Source organism: Otolemur garnettii, unplaced genomic scaffold (assembly GCF_000181295.1).
Source record: "Otolemur garnettii isolate 467f Iridium unplaced genomic scaffold, OtoGar3 scaffold00014, whole genome shotgun sequence".
In the NCBI taxonomy this organism is placed as follows: Eukaryota; Metazoa; Chordata; class Mammalia; order Primates; family Galagidae; genus Otolemur; species Otolemur garnettii.
Window position 1 is genome coordinate 13,100,972 of NW_003852409.1, and position 14,231 is coordinate 13,115,202.

Consider the following 14,231-nt stretch of genomic DNA (forward strand, 5'->3'; position numbering starts at 1 on the left):
AAAAAAAGATGGTTCCCTAAACCACCTTTTCCTTTCACCATAGCGATAGGGCCCCACTGCAAATCAAACTGGCTCTAGTCATACACATCAGCACTCCTGCCTTTTATTTCTAGTTTTGCTTGTGGTTTGCAAAACCACAGTGTTACACAAAAGAACTCACACCTGAACACTATGGCTTTGACAGAGGTGGAACAGACTGTGAGTGGGAGCAAGAGTCAGTGGTTATTTAACTAAAGCATCATCCAAGCTCAGGTCACACAGAAATAATGACCACAGGGATTATTTAACCAGAGGTGTTGAGAACGCAGATAAACTGGAAACCATGTTTGCTGCAGGTGGGAACAGAGAGGTGTTTGGCGTGGGGGGAGCAATTTGCCTGTGTACTATAGTACAATCAGGATGCATTTAATGCTAGTTTAAGCCTAGCAGCTACAGTAGTAAAAAAGAAAAAAGTTACATATTAACCCAAGTGCCTGCTTGCTAACCCTCTGCTCTTAGGGGTGCATTATGTTTCTAGATTTTGGGTACAATACGGGGCTTAACAGGAAATCACTGCAGTCCTTGGGTGTCCATTCTAACAGTTTACCCTTTTCTGTCAAACTTTTGCTTACTTTATGATCTAAGTCTTGTTTGTAGCAAAAAACGATTAGAAATAGCTCACTCCCAAATGTACAGATATGGTTGCATGATGAATTCATTACGATAAAGAGGGGAAAAGACCCATTATCATAAACACAAAGAAGGAAGAGAAAAGATCGTATCAGCAAACTGGGCTGAGGAAGTACATTCAATTGAGGACAGCATGCAGTTCTGAGCGCCCTGGTAACCAAGGCAAAAGAGAACACACGGAATAGATAGATGGTCTTACTGAACAACTTAAAGTACTCAAGCTAGTTTTAGGAGAGACATTTTCCCCTGGCCTTGAGCTATGAAGGGAATTTGTTACATTAAAAAAACAGAACTGGGGCAGAGCCTGTGGCTCAGTGAGTGGGGAGCCCGCCCCATATACAGAGGGCAGCGGGTTCAGACCCAGCCCAAATTGCATTAACAACAACAACAACAAAAAATCGGAAGTGATACAGAAAGATTTAGTTCAAACTGTCCTTGAGAAAAATCTGACAAAGAACATCAGAGATGTTCTAACCATGTTTGTTTCTTTATACTAACGACTAACTAAAAACAAAAAGAAAAGCAACCTTCCCCCCCCTCCCCACCCCAGGGCATGCTGTTGTTCTGAGACCACCTTAGGAAGCAAATGCCTCCTTCTCAAGGATCTGAAATTACTTGATGGTAAAACTCAGATAATCTAGAGAAATCATAGTTCACTTGATCCAAGAGGGAATGTTTGCTTTTTAAAATGCAGCCCTTATTGCCTGGGCACTGGCTAGAGTCTATATTTCTAGAACGTGGAATGATTTAAACTGGGCTTGGCTTATGAACTAGAGAGGAGACTGTTCAGGAGGCTGGTAAGTACTTGGGGAAAGTACAAGGTCTTTTCTGTAGACAAAAAGAAGTACGACCTCTAGACCCCAAGCACACAGGTTGTCTTCTGTGTAGGGCGGTCTGATTTATGTTCTTATCCTGGCAGAGAGCACCCTTGGGAGCTGGCAGTGGGCACTGCCTCTTGATTACTCTCAAATGGCCTTGGAGCAAATTCCTCAATAGCCAAAAAGCAGACAGACAGAAAGAAAGGACGAAAGAGAGAAAAAAATGTTTCTTACTCTCGATGTGGGCTGCGGTTCTGAGAAACTTCGGAGTCGCTGTCTCTGGGGGACAGAGAACCCTTGTATGTGTAAAATACATCTTCTGTTTCTGTGATGTAGGTCATTTCATTTGCAAGATTATCTGCAGAAGAGTGTCGTGGTTTTCGGATTTCGTGCCGGAGCCGGGGACTTCGCCTGGGTGGGGGAAATGTTGAGTGTTAAGTGTTCAAAGTAAATTCCACTTAAAAATTTTATCAGACATCAGTGATCTAACTTTCTGTCCTGACCTTTCTAAGGATGCCTTCCCTGGCTGAGGCTGTTGGACATTCAGAGTCAGTTAACTCTTCACTAACCTGGCAGAATTTACCAGGGGTGACACGGCCAACTGGTGTGGCCTCCAGAATAGCAGCTGCCTGGGCTTTATGAACAAGCAGGACTAGGTTGGTTTGTGCCCTTTGGGGAGTCAACAAGTATTGATTTAAGGCAGGTATTCTTCTAGGAGGACTCCAGCTCTAAGGCCATATTGACTGCTGATCTATTGTTCTGATTAATTCAAACAATGTCAATAAAAGGTGTATAAGCCAAAATACATTTCTTAGCAAAACCTGAATATTATTTCAGCTATATTCCTTCAAGTGAATTTCACTTGATTCAAGTGGGAATGTTTGCTTCTTGAAATACAGCCCTTACTGGCTGGGCACAGTGCTTTATGCCTGTAATCCCAACACTCTGAGAGACTGAGGTGGGAATATAGCTTGAGCTCAGGCATTTGAGACAGCCTGAGCAAGAGTGAGACCCCGTCTCTACTAAAAATAGAAAAATTATCCAGGCATGGTGGCTGTGCCTATAGTCCCAGCAGCTCAGAAGTGAGGCAGGATGATCACTTGAACCCAGGAGTCTGAGGTTGTCACAACTGAAGCTGATGCTATGGCACCGTAGCCTGGGCAGCAGAATAAGACTCTCTAAATAAATAAACAAACAAATAAAATACAGTCCTTATTAAACACGTGGCATTATACAGGCATATAAGCTGCCCCGTCCTCCAACAGCAGCAGTAGCCAGGTAAGCTCAGGTGAGTCACATCACCTCTCCCGGCCTCGGCTGTACTCACCTGCTCCTGAGAATGAGTCACACGAAGCAATGTTCTCAGGACATCCAGTGCAGCCCCTGGGCGTCAGCTCCTGCTGCAGGGAGGTCCCCAGTCTGCTTGAGCTTTCTAAATTCTGCCCTCCCTCACCTTTTCCCCATCTTCCCTGTCTTTGTTAGCCATTTCTTCTTGGAACTGTCAGGGCCTCCATGATTTGCAAGCCCCCTGGGCCCAGATAATCAATACTGCTGTGTCTAAAGCAGAAGTAAAAGGGCTCTTGTGACTCCTCAGGAGAGGACTATAAATAGCTGCAGGAGCTCGAGGCCACGAGGGTGGCAACGTCCAACTGCTGTGCCCCTGGATCCTGTCCTGGTCCTCTCTCCCAGCCCCTGGCATTGCTGCTTATGAGACTTTCAGATAAATTATGCTGCTGCTTTATAGTATACCTTTACCCCTGTAGAGTGACATGTCTAGATCTTGGAAACTAAAAGGCAAATCTATGCAGTCATGTCATGATGTCCAACACAATGTACTATCATCCTCCCTGCCACAGTATTAGGCCCCAGCAGAGGGTCCCTCCCTAGCAGGCCCTGCACGGCATCTCCTGTGTCTGCCAGTCTCCCAGTTTCCCCAAGGCCTTGCTGATCCTGGGTTTGCTCTGGCTTTAAGGCCACCTCCTAGTCCAGTGTAGAGCCAGGGGCAACTTGCTTGGTTCCCCTTCTACTGATGGCTCGGCCTTTTTGGAGGTATTCACAAAAACGGCATGATGTCTTTGGGAACCATTATAATAAAATAACAATAATCATTACACCTGACTTTAAAAAAAATAAACTTATGAAGCACTTGTACATTATTATTTCATTTGTGGTTGTTTTTATACTCCTTTTACAGATGGGGAAACTGAGACCAGAGAGGTAAAGAAACTTATTAACAGAAGAGCCACAATCTGAGCTTGGGCCTTTCAGCTACAAACTAGGGCCCTTTCCACTGGGCCACACTGCCATGTCCTTCCTTTTAAAAGTTGGCAGGCTACTTCCTGACACGCATTTGCTGCTGTTGCTGGGGATGTCACACATCCTGACGTCACTCATATCATGAAGCTTTATTGCCTTTTCCTAAAGTAAACCTTCTGGGATATTAATGGGAAATGAAATTAAATAAAGCTAAACATACTTCTTTATCAGAGGACCCCTCAGGGTATCTAATATGTACTGTGATTCTAAAGGGGCGTTTCAGCTGCTGACAGTTTCCTGATTTATTTAGCTCAAGTTAGTTTTCAGAGAAGAGCAACTCGGCCTATACTATAGGGAATACTAGCTAGACTCAGGTACTTCATGAAAACAGCGACTTCTGCCAAAAACCCAAAATGCAAATGCCAACTCTGATCGTAGGCCATCCCTATTCAGGAGTTAATAAATTAAGATTTTACTTTTACAAGAGATAAAGTGTTTACTGGGGGGTAGTACAAAAGGAGGCGGACGTACCAGGTGGGAGTAATGGGAGGGGACCTCGAAGGCAGACTCTTGGTTTCTAAGTGCTCCACGGACAGGGATCTCCGCAGGGCTGGGTTCCACACCATCCCTCCAATCACCTTTTTGCAATACTGGTTATTTACAGACCTGAAAAACCAGATGTAGGTTCACTTTCTACTCTGACATGTTCAACTAGAAAGAAATTACAGCATGTGTGAAGCAGTCTACACATGCCCCTCCCTCACAGGTGGCTGGGTAACGCCTCGATGCCACCAGCCAGGTCGCAAGGAACGGCGGAGGGTGACTGCCCCCAAACAATTCCTTTCTGTCCTGGATTTTCCTTAGGTGACTTATTTGCTTTTGGTGAAAATGCTTTATCATTCTTACTATTCAGGAAATAAAGCTGCTTCGAGAATATAACCAAACCTTACCAGATTAGAAGGAATTCTAGAAATACGGCTCAGGTAACTTCACAGAATTTTTACTTTACTAAACTGGCATGAATAAAAATATTAATTATCCTTCCAGATGCTCTTTGCCATCCAACTGGCAGAAGCCATCAACGGAAATGACCTCTAACTCTTGGAGAGAGAAGCTGAGGATATGCTCAGCAAGTACGGTTGTGGGCCATGGTTTCTGAGTGTGCCGCCTTGAAAGTCACTTTTAAACTTCATTGCTACCTAGAGGATTTCAATCTCTAGACTCCTTAGTGAATTATTTGAGAGAATAGAGCATGAAGTCTGTTAACGGGTAAAACTTTCAGTTCTGGCATCTCTACATTTTAAACTGTTAGGTTTTAATGTCTCATGAAAACATTCAATTTATTTCTTTGTGGCCTAAATACCAACCGACCAACAAAACCCAAACAGAAGAAAGAACATGAAACCCCCCTAGAATACCACATACTGATTTATATTAAGAAATGATGTTGTCACCCTGATCAAAACACGCATAGTACGGCCACTGGGAGAATCTTTCCTGAGGCAGGACTCCATCAGAAACCACACTACCCGTGATTAAGAGCACAGGATCAAAACAAGGGGAGCAATTCCCCAAAGCACGTGTCATAGGTTATTAATAGGGACCCTTGGAAAAAAGTGTTCCATTGTTGCACAAGCTTGAAAAATACTGAACAAGTTTCTTTTCTGTGGAAACTTTTAGAGGGCCCAATATACAAATATGCAGATGTAGCTCGAGGGGTTGAGCAAATCATGTTAAGTCCTCTAAGCCTCAGTTTCCTCATCTGTAAAATGGAGGTAATGAGAGCTGAAACTCACCAGTAGCTGAAGCTGGTATAGGCAGTAAAGAGCTACTGACTTAACCTCTGACCCCAGCTACTGCCCATATCTCAAGTGCCCCTCTATGGTGGATTAAAGATGGCTGCAAGTTTTCTGACGTCTGCATCTGGGCTGGCCTGTGACTGCTTTGATCAAGAGTCATTGTGCCAGTTCTGGGCCTCACTCTTAAGAGGACCAGCTGGTTCTGCCTTTTGCTCATGGAGACTGGACCCTCCCCATGTAAGAAATTCAGCTATCCTGGCTGGACAGTCTATATGGAGAGGCCAAGGAGTCCAGCCTTCCAACCATTCCATCAAGATGCCAGGTGTGCAAGAGAAGTTGTCTCAGACATTCTAGGCCAGTCCAGCCAGCAACCACATATCACCAAGAAATCCCAAGCCGTACAACATGGAGCAGAAGAATCATCTGGCCAAGCCCTTCCCAAACTCCTGAGATAGAAAAGAATGGGTGTTGCCTTCATCCACCAAAATGGGGGACTTCATTATGATACAATAGATGATCAACACCCCGACCCCAGACAGTGGCTGCCAATGAGGATGATGAAGCAGTAAAAATTAAAGCTCAAGTAACAGAGGCAAGGTTTAAACCCAGGCTCCCTGCTTTCAAACACAATGCAGGTTTTCAATTGCCTTACTATACTAACCTTTTACCTGGCCTGAGGATTAGGTCCAACCTAAGTCAGTACTACGTTCTAATAATTTTGGGGTTTTTTTTTTTGAGATGAGAGTCTTACTTTGTCACCCTGAGTAGAATGCCATGGCGTCATAGCTCACAGCAACCTCAAACTCTTGGGCTCAAGTGATTATCTTGCCTCAACCTCCTGAGTAGCTGGGACTATAGGCACCCATTACAACACTCAGCTATTTTTAGAGAGAGGGTCTCGTTCTTGCTCAGGCTGGTCTTGAACTCCTGAGCTCAAGCAATCCACCTGTGTCGGCCTCCCAGAGTGTTAGGATTACAGGCGAGAGCCACCATGTCCGGCCTCCAATAAATGCTTTTCATGACTTATTCAATAGTAAGGCTATTGAATGTATAGAAACACTAGACGGTATTAAGAGCTAAAAACTTCAGAAATGTATTTGCTCTTGGTTCATCAGTGCTAAGGTGAAAACGCTTAGCACCATAAATAGTATCAGTGACACTAACAGAATTTTGTCACTTATTGACTATGTATGTTCCTTAACGTTTATCACTGTAGCAGAAAAGTCATTTGAACACTCTGATGAGGTTCCACATACCAGATAATGGCTCAGACATGGGCCTCATTTAGTTAACAACAGCTACATCTTTAGTAACAACAAACCACAAAAACAATTTTTTATTTTTTTTTTTGAGACAGAGTTTTACTATGTTGCCCTGGGTAGAGTGCCCTGACGTCACAGCTCACAGCAAGCTCAAACTCCTGGGCTTAAGCAAGTCTCTTGCCTCAGCCTCCCAAGTAGCTGGGACTACAGGCCCCCGCCATAATGCCCGGCTATTTTTTGTTGCAGTTGTCATTGTTGTTTTAGGGGCCCGGGCTGGGATTGAACCTGCCGACCTCAATGTTTGTGGCTGGCGCTGTAACTACTGTGCTACAGGAGCCGAGTCCATAAAAACAATTTTGAAAAACCAAGAAATAAATGAGAAATTATAAGAATGATTTGATAAACGATTTCTGCTATCTCTTATAAGGCAGTCTTAGAACAAAGAAAAATATTATAAGCTGCATGGTTATTTTAGAGAATAAATAAATTTTGTTCTAAGTTAAAATTTAAAAAATTATATATGAATAACAGGTTTAAATAATTCACACGCATAGAAATTACAGGCTGGCTTAGTGGCATCAGGCTGGAAAGCCCAACATGCCAGCACCGGGAGACACTCAAGAGTCACTGGCAGGTGTACTTTTTGTGTCACAGTTCAAGAGACAGTTGTAATTCTGGCTTCTTGAGAGATCTGAGGACAGCAGAGCTGAGGGTGCAGAAATAAATGCTGGGAAGATGAGCCGGCTGGAAAGAGGCACTGCTGTCCTGCGGGAGACTTTTAGCCACAGTTCAGCCACAGTTCAGCACCTGGGACTCCCGGGCTACCGTGTTCCCTCCTCTGCCCAAGCATGTCCACTGCCCAGCAGCAACTAGAACCTGCTCACGACTCAGTCTAGTGTCGATACTGTCCCCAAATCATACTCACTTTTTGGTGTTCCTAGAGCCCATAGTCCAGTACTGAGACAGAACATTCTTATCCCGAGGTAGCAGCTTCTTTGCTAGTGTCAATACCGTCCCCAAATCCTACTTACTTTTTGGTGTTCCTAGAGCCCATAGTCCAGTACTGAGACAGAACATTCTTTTCCTGAGGTAGTAGCTTCTTTGCTTGAAAGAATGTATGATGCTCGACACAGGATTTCCATAAGTTTTTGCAAGACCGGTAATTTAGCATGTTGAAGGCCACGATATGTTCCCTGGATTCAGACTGGGAGGAAAAACAGAAGAGACTTCATCTGCACAGATGCTGGAGCAAGGTCTTACAAGCATCTTAGCCACATGTGTGGCCACCAGGTAAGATGCCACAGACAAAGAAAACTGGCTTCAAAATGTTTGTCTACCAGTGTTACAAGAATATTGAAGAGCAGAATTTTTGTGAAGCACCTTTATGGATATGGTAATGAAGCTGGCCAGAATTGACTCTCCACCATCATCTGTGGTCTTTCACGAACACTTTTATTTCAACTCTGCTTACATTTCTAGGTCGGATATATTTGGTACAACCAACCACACACGGACTGTCTGATGTGTTCCTTTTAAAATTCAGCCCTGGGAACATTCTTCTCCCGAACATCCTTTCATCTATCAGATAACAGCAATTTTATAACCCTTTGGATTGTTCTCTCTTTGCTCTCCACAAAGCACAGAGTTAAATCCAGAGCTCAGATAATCATTTTAATCGTTTGCTATACCTTCATTCTATGTGAGTTTAGAATTTCTATTTTCATATCATCTTAGGAATGTTGGTGCCACCTTGAATCCTGCACTGTGAAGGGGCAGGGGGTCAGGAGACCCAGATTCCAGTCCTAACCTGTTCTAAGCTTTCGTGTTTTCATTTTTCACAGTCTATTGCTATGCGGGGCCATGTAAAATATGTATCATCTTTGAAGAACTGGGAAATGAACACAGTGAAAATCACTGGCATAAAAACAGCGTCATGCAAAGGCGTCTCAGATTCGTAATAACCTAGTTCAAATTCCAACTCCCACCTCCCTAGCTGTGGGAGCCTCAGTTTCCTCACCTTTAAGTCCTACTTCTCTATGTGGATAAGCAAATAGTTGTCTCCAGTGCTGTGGACTCCTCTTAAGAGACACATATACAGAATCGCTGTACATTTTTATACATCAAGGGAGGGAACTGATCTTCTGGACACTCACTGGTACTCTGCGGTGAGTTCTCCACCAGGTGTTTTGACCAATGCTCTCCTATTTAATCCTCACAATTCCCTAAGAAGTGCGCATTACTGCATTTCTGGAAATAAGGTACCTCGGGCTAGGGCAAGTTAAGTAACCTGACTAACTGGTAAATGGAAAAGCCAAAATCTGAACCCACTGTCTCTGATTCTAAAGCAAGTTAATTCTCCAACCAGGCAGAGTGAATTATATAGAGAACCAATGGATCCTTCGGACTTTGGCTCCAGTATGCCATGGTCTTTCTTCCCTATTACAGATGGCAAATTTTCTTCAACCCATAAAGAGTCAAGAGTAACTTAGAAACACAGTAAGGCAGATGCAATGGCATGCACCCGTAGTCCCAGCTACTCAGGGGGCTGAGGCAGGACAATCTCTGGAGCCCAAGAGAGCCCAGTCTGGCCAACACAGTGAGACCCTATATTAAAAAAAAAAAAAAAGAAAGAAAATGAAAAAGAAAAAAACCCCACAAAACAAAGCAGGCATAGACACGACTTACCTGTTTTTGTCGCTGATGTATAAAGAACTTTTTCCTTTTGAAAGAAATTTTGAGAATGTTCACCCTGCAAAAAAATAAAACCAAACACTAACAATGCAGATCAGGGATCGGCCAGGTGACAGCTAAAGCTTCTCAACGTGTGTCCTCTAGTCCACGACCCTCCGGACGGGGGTTCTTGGCTACCTAGAGTTTACTTCTCTGGGGAAATGTTGGCAGCCCCATCGCTGCGGCCAAACACCAAGCAGCTTACTAAAGCCGAGCGTCAGTCACATAAGGGCTTGGGTTATGATGGAGCTTTTAAATAACAAGGAACACGGGCCACGCTCTCTTTGCTCCAAGCTGCTTTTGTGGCACTGAAGCTCTGCATGAGCTGATGTACACGGGGGAGACAGCTGGGAGCAGTGCAGAGCAGCAGAAAGAGGACAGCCCTGGTCACATCCCAGCTCCATTACTTAATAGCCACGTGTCATGTAGCCTACTTATCATCTATGTTACAGAATTTACAGCTGCCATTAGCTGAGCAGGTTTTATACACTGGGCCACTGTAAGAAATTTACAAACACCCCCACAATTAAGCCTTGCAATAATCCCGTGTATCCAAAGCACACACAGTTACACCCAATTTTCAGATGAGGAAACTAGAGACATCTCCCTAAATGCTTGAGATCATTCAAGGGGCAATGCCTGGACCCCAGGATCTGAGCCAGGTTTCCCCCGACTCCAAGGACTGTGCTTCTCAGCTCTACACTGCAAAGTCGTCTGGACAGTGGCAGTGACACTGCCTTTCTCACAGAGCTGCCTTGAGAGGCTTCCAGTGGATTAGGAGTGTCGAGTCCTTAGCATGATGCTGGACACATGGTAGGGGTTCCTTCAGTTAAAATTGATTAACGAGTTAACTTTTTCTTTTTTTTTTTTGGTCACCCTAGGTAGAGTGCTATGACATCACAGCTCACAGCAACCTCCAACTCTTGGGCTTAAGCAATTCTCTTGCCTCAGCTTCCCGAGTAGCTGGGACTACAGGCGCCCACCACAATGCCCGGTTTTTTTTTGTTGCAGTTGCCACTGCTGTTTTAGCTGATGGGGCTGGGTTCGAATCTGCCACCCTTGGCAGGCGTCCTACCCACTGAGCCACAGGTGCTGCCCGAAAAAGTTAATTTTTAAGATCAATTTATGGTTGACCCTTGAACAGCATGGGTTTAAACTGTGTGAGACCATATATATGGGGAAGTTTTCAACCACTGATGTGTCTGTGGGATGCAAAATCTGCATCTACGGAAGGTCAGCTTTTTGTATCTGTGGTTCTGCAGGGCCTACTCCAGGACTAGAGTCTGTGTGGGTTTTGGTATACAGGGGTCCTGGAAACAAACCTTCATGTATGCTGATGGACAACTATAATTAATTGATGCCAAAGTTCTGTAACCCACATCAGTGAGGCATGTTTCCCCACTGAAGCTTCTACTTCTAAAATACTTTGAAGAAATGAAGGAATTCTACTATTCTTTAGAATCACATGAGGACCTTGGTAGAACACTCTGGAGCAGAGAAGCTGGGAAGGGAAAGTAAAGGTTTAGCTACTTGTGACTTGCCCCCAGCTGGACCAGCAATAAACCTGTACACATATTAAATAATGCACACTTACATTAAATAATCTGTCAGTAATCTGTTGAGAATCTACAGTCTGTGGGTAGATATGATTGTTTCACAAGTCAATTCTAGGGGGTGAATGCAGGTTAACAGTCTATGGACTGGGGTGGTGGTGGTGGTGGAGGGGCTCTGGCTTGACCCCTTTGAAGGTACACCTCCCAGTGTGTGCCAACACCACCCTGCCATCTCCTCGCTGCCCTCCCTCCTCTGCCTGGCACACTCAGGACTTCCATTCTGCAGAACAGAGGGGCCAAGCGCCCCTCTGAATCCTTGCCTCCCACTTGCTCAGCCCCTGGGGATCTGTGCACCTTTTGCTCTCCCACTGGCTTTATATATAGGGGTTGAGGCCTGCTGCACCTCCTATACTTCCCAGGACCCCAGCTCAGTGTCTTTTTCCTGTGCTGGCTCCCACTTCCAATTTGACAGCTTCCTCTCCTGGAGCAAATCTCATCATGCTCCGATACAAACTCTGTTGTTTCTAGGCATGAGGACTTTCAGTGGCTCCCTACTGCCCTCCATTCATTCATAAGAAAAAAAAAATGTAGAGTCTCATATACTAAGTCCTGTATAGGACTTGGGTACCAAGGCAGGGAGAGAGTAGGTCACTGCCATCGGGAGGCTTATAATCTAATGAGAGGGAGATAAGAACCAAATAAATAATGCCACATATCCCCAAACCACTAGATTTGTGACCACTGCATGCAGGAAAGTCCAGTGTCTCCTAAGGGCACTGAGGACTTAGCCTGTGTTGTTCCGGCCATGTGCAGCCTGTCTCCCACCACTCCCCATGCCCACAGGCTGCTCCAGGCTGACGGGCTGCCTCCCTTTGACTCACTGCACCTCTTCTCTTTTGTCCTGGGCCAATAACTCACACCTCTGCCCTAGAATTTACACCCATGGGCCAAAGCCTAGCTGGCCTTCACTACTGGTTGGCGCTACCTCTGCAGGCTCAGGGCCTTTCCTATGTCCTGACCTCCACGGGCATTGCCCACACACCTCTCTTGTCACCCTGGGGTCACTATCTGGTACTGGCCTCTCCACTGATCTTTGAGGACTGCACCAGAGGCAAGAGCCAATGCTTGATGCTCACAGGTTAGGGAGGCTTAGCAGGCCTGTGGGCCATCTTAGGGGTTGGAGAGTCCCTGCAGGCACTGATGAAAAGATTTTCTGTTTACAAATCTGCTTCTCCTGACCAAGTTCCCTGCTTCCCTCCTGAAATGTCCTCCTGGGGCTTCTTACATCTTCTCTGCAATGTGATGGTTCAGCCATACACAGAGCTGGACCCAGCTGGATTTAGGCCCATGGCACCTGGAGGAAGACATCAACACCTGGAGACAGAAGCCCCGTGCCCAGCATGTGCCCTCTGCTTAGCATGATCCTTGTCTCAGCAGCCAGAGAGCTGTCCTGGCCATATCCCTGCCAGCCAAGACCAGGCCTGGGTTTCTTGCTTCCCCTAAGGGCCTTTTAACAGAGACTAAGGGAAAGAAAGGTGTCATCTGTTACACTGATTTTACTGTCAAATTGAACAGGGCTGTTACTTTTTTGGTTTGTTTTGGGAAATAGCTATAGTGAAACTTAATTGAAAAAATGAGCGTCTACAGTGTATATCCTGTTTGTACTCCCACAAATGTCATTTTTAGTGGCACAGGCTCTGGAGTTAGACTCTCTGAATGTGAGCTTCCACTGTACCAGTCGTCAGCTGTGTGACCCTGGACTGGCCCTTACTTCTTTGTACTTCAGTTTCCTCCTCTGTGAATCTGTGGACAGTAACAGTGCCTATGTCAGGCTTAATTGAGAGAAATCAAGTAAAATACACAGAACAGGACTTGGGACACAGCACTCAATAAGGATGGCTGCTATTATATCACTACCTATGTAAGTTATTTACAGGATTTTTAATGTGATAAATAATGATGCAATGAACATGTCTGTGTGCCAACTGATGAAGTTGTGCGTTCCCAAGGTAAGGAGCCAAGGGTCAAACTCTGGGTGACACCAACCCGGCACTAAATCTCTTACCCTTTTCCCTAACCTCCTTTCTTGCTGCTATTGTTCTGCCAAATCTTCAAGTCTTTTACAAGTTTATCCTTTCGCTTCTACATCTCCCACTGCCTGCAGCACTCACTCTCCCTAACCTACCTGGCAAATCCGTCCCACCTCTATTCTGGACCCTGCCACATGCCATTTATGTAGAAAGCTGCCTATTGCCTGGCACAGTAAACTCAAATGTATCTCTAAAACTCAGTTCAACTCATAAATAGGACGTGATAGGCTGGCCTCGGGAAGTTCTCTCTTCCCATCAGGTCCATGAGCTCTGAGGGCAAGCACTCGGTTACACATGTCTGCGGGTCCCCTTGGTGTTTAGAACACATCCAGACACTTGGTAAAGGTTCAATTAATTAATAACCAAGGAACAGAACTAAAAATACAGTCTGTACCCAGAGAGAAAGCGCTCCTCTGAATTCTGGCCAATGCACTTCCCAGGAAGAATTCTTTAACTCTAAGACCTGCCTCGGGTCATTTTATCCACCATGTTTCCCTAAAGAACCTGTGGGTCGCAATGGTGGTGGTGGTGGGGGAATGCTAATGTAAAACCAAACTCGAATTTTCCCGAGTACCAAATCTGGATCAAATTCAGAGGGCAGAGGTGGGAAAACTCGAAAAAAAATTCTCTACTCCTTCTTTAGAAACAAAGGTTTAAAATTAGAGGTAACATTATTTTGTTCAGCATATTTTCAAAGCATGATTCAGAAAAGAATTAGAATTGTTTGCACTTACCAAGGATAGAAACTTGTGCAAATGTATTTTCGGTACACAGCAATGCCCGCAGAAGCAATGCCGATCATTAGTTCTAAATTGTGCAGATCCTGTGAAAAGGAAGATCTCAGATGCACAGCGTGTTACAGTCATGCTTAGGCCCTCCAGTAACTTTAAAGCACCCACGCTTTTATAAATAGCAATACAGAAGCTCCAAAGGGGAAAATGTTACTGAAAAAAACAAGCAGAAATCTTTTTTTTTTTTTTTTTTTTTTGAGACAGAGCCTCAAGCTGTCCCCCTGGGCAGAGTGCCGTGGCATTACAGCTCACAGCAACCTCCA

The 14,231-nt window shown here is 44.8% G+C and overlaps 1 protein-coding gene across 1 annotated transcript in view; it reads right to left on the reverse strand.

Moving 5' to 3' along the window:
• PTPN3 (protein tyrosine phosphatase, non-receptor type 3) overlaps nt 1-14,231 on the reverse strand; it is a 118,187-nt gene that overhangs the window by 41,715 nt on the left and 62,241 nt on the right. Inside the window, exons 10-14 of the mRNA XM_012802312.2 lie at nt 13,912-14,000; nt 9,490-9,553; nt 7,836-8,008; nt 4,275-4,409; nt 1,722-1,898 (exon numbers count right to left, since the gene is read on the reverse strand). Of these exons, the coding sequence (XP_012657766.1) occupies nt 1,722-1,898; nt 4,275-4,409; nt 7,836-8,008; nt 9,490-9,553; nt 13,912-14,000 (638 nt within the window). The remainder of the gene's footprint in view (nt 1-1,721; nt 1,899-4,274; nt 4,410-7,835; nt 8,009-9,489; nt 9,554-13,911; nt 14,001-14,231) is intronic.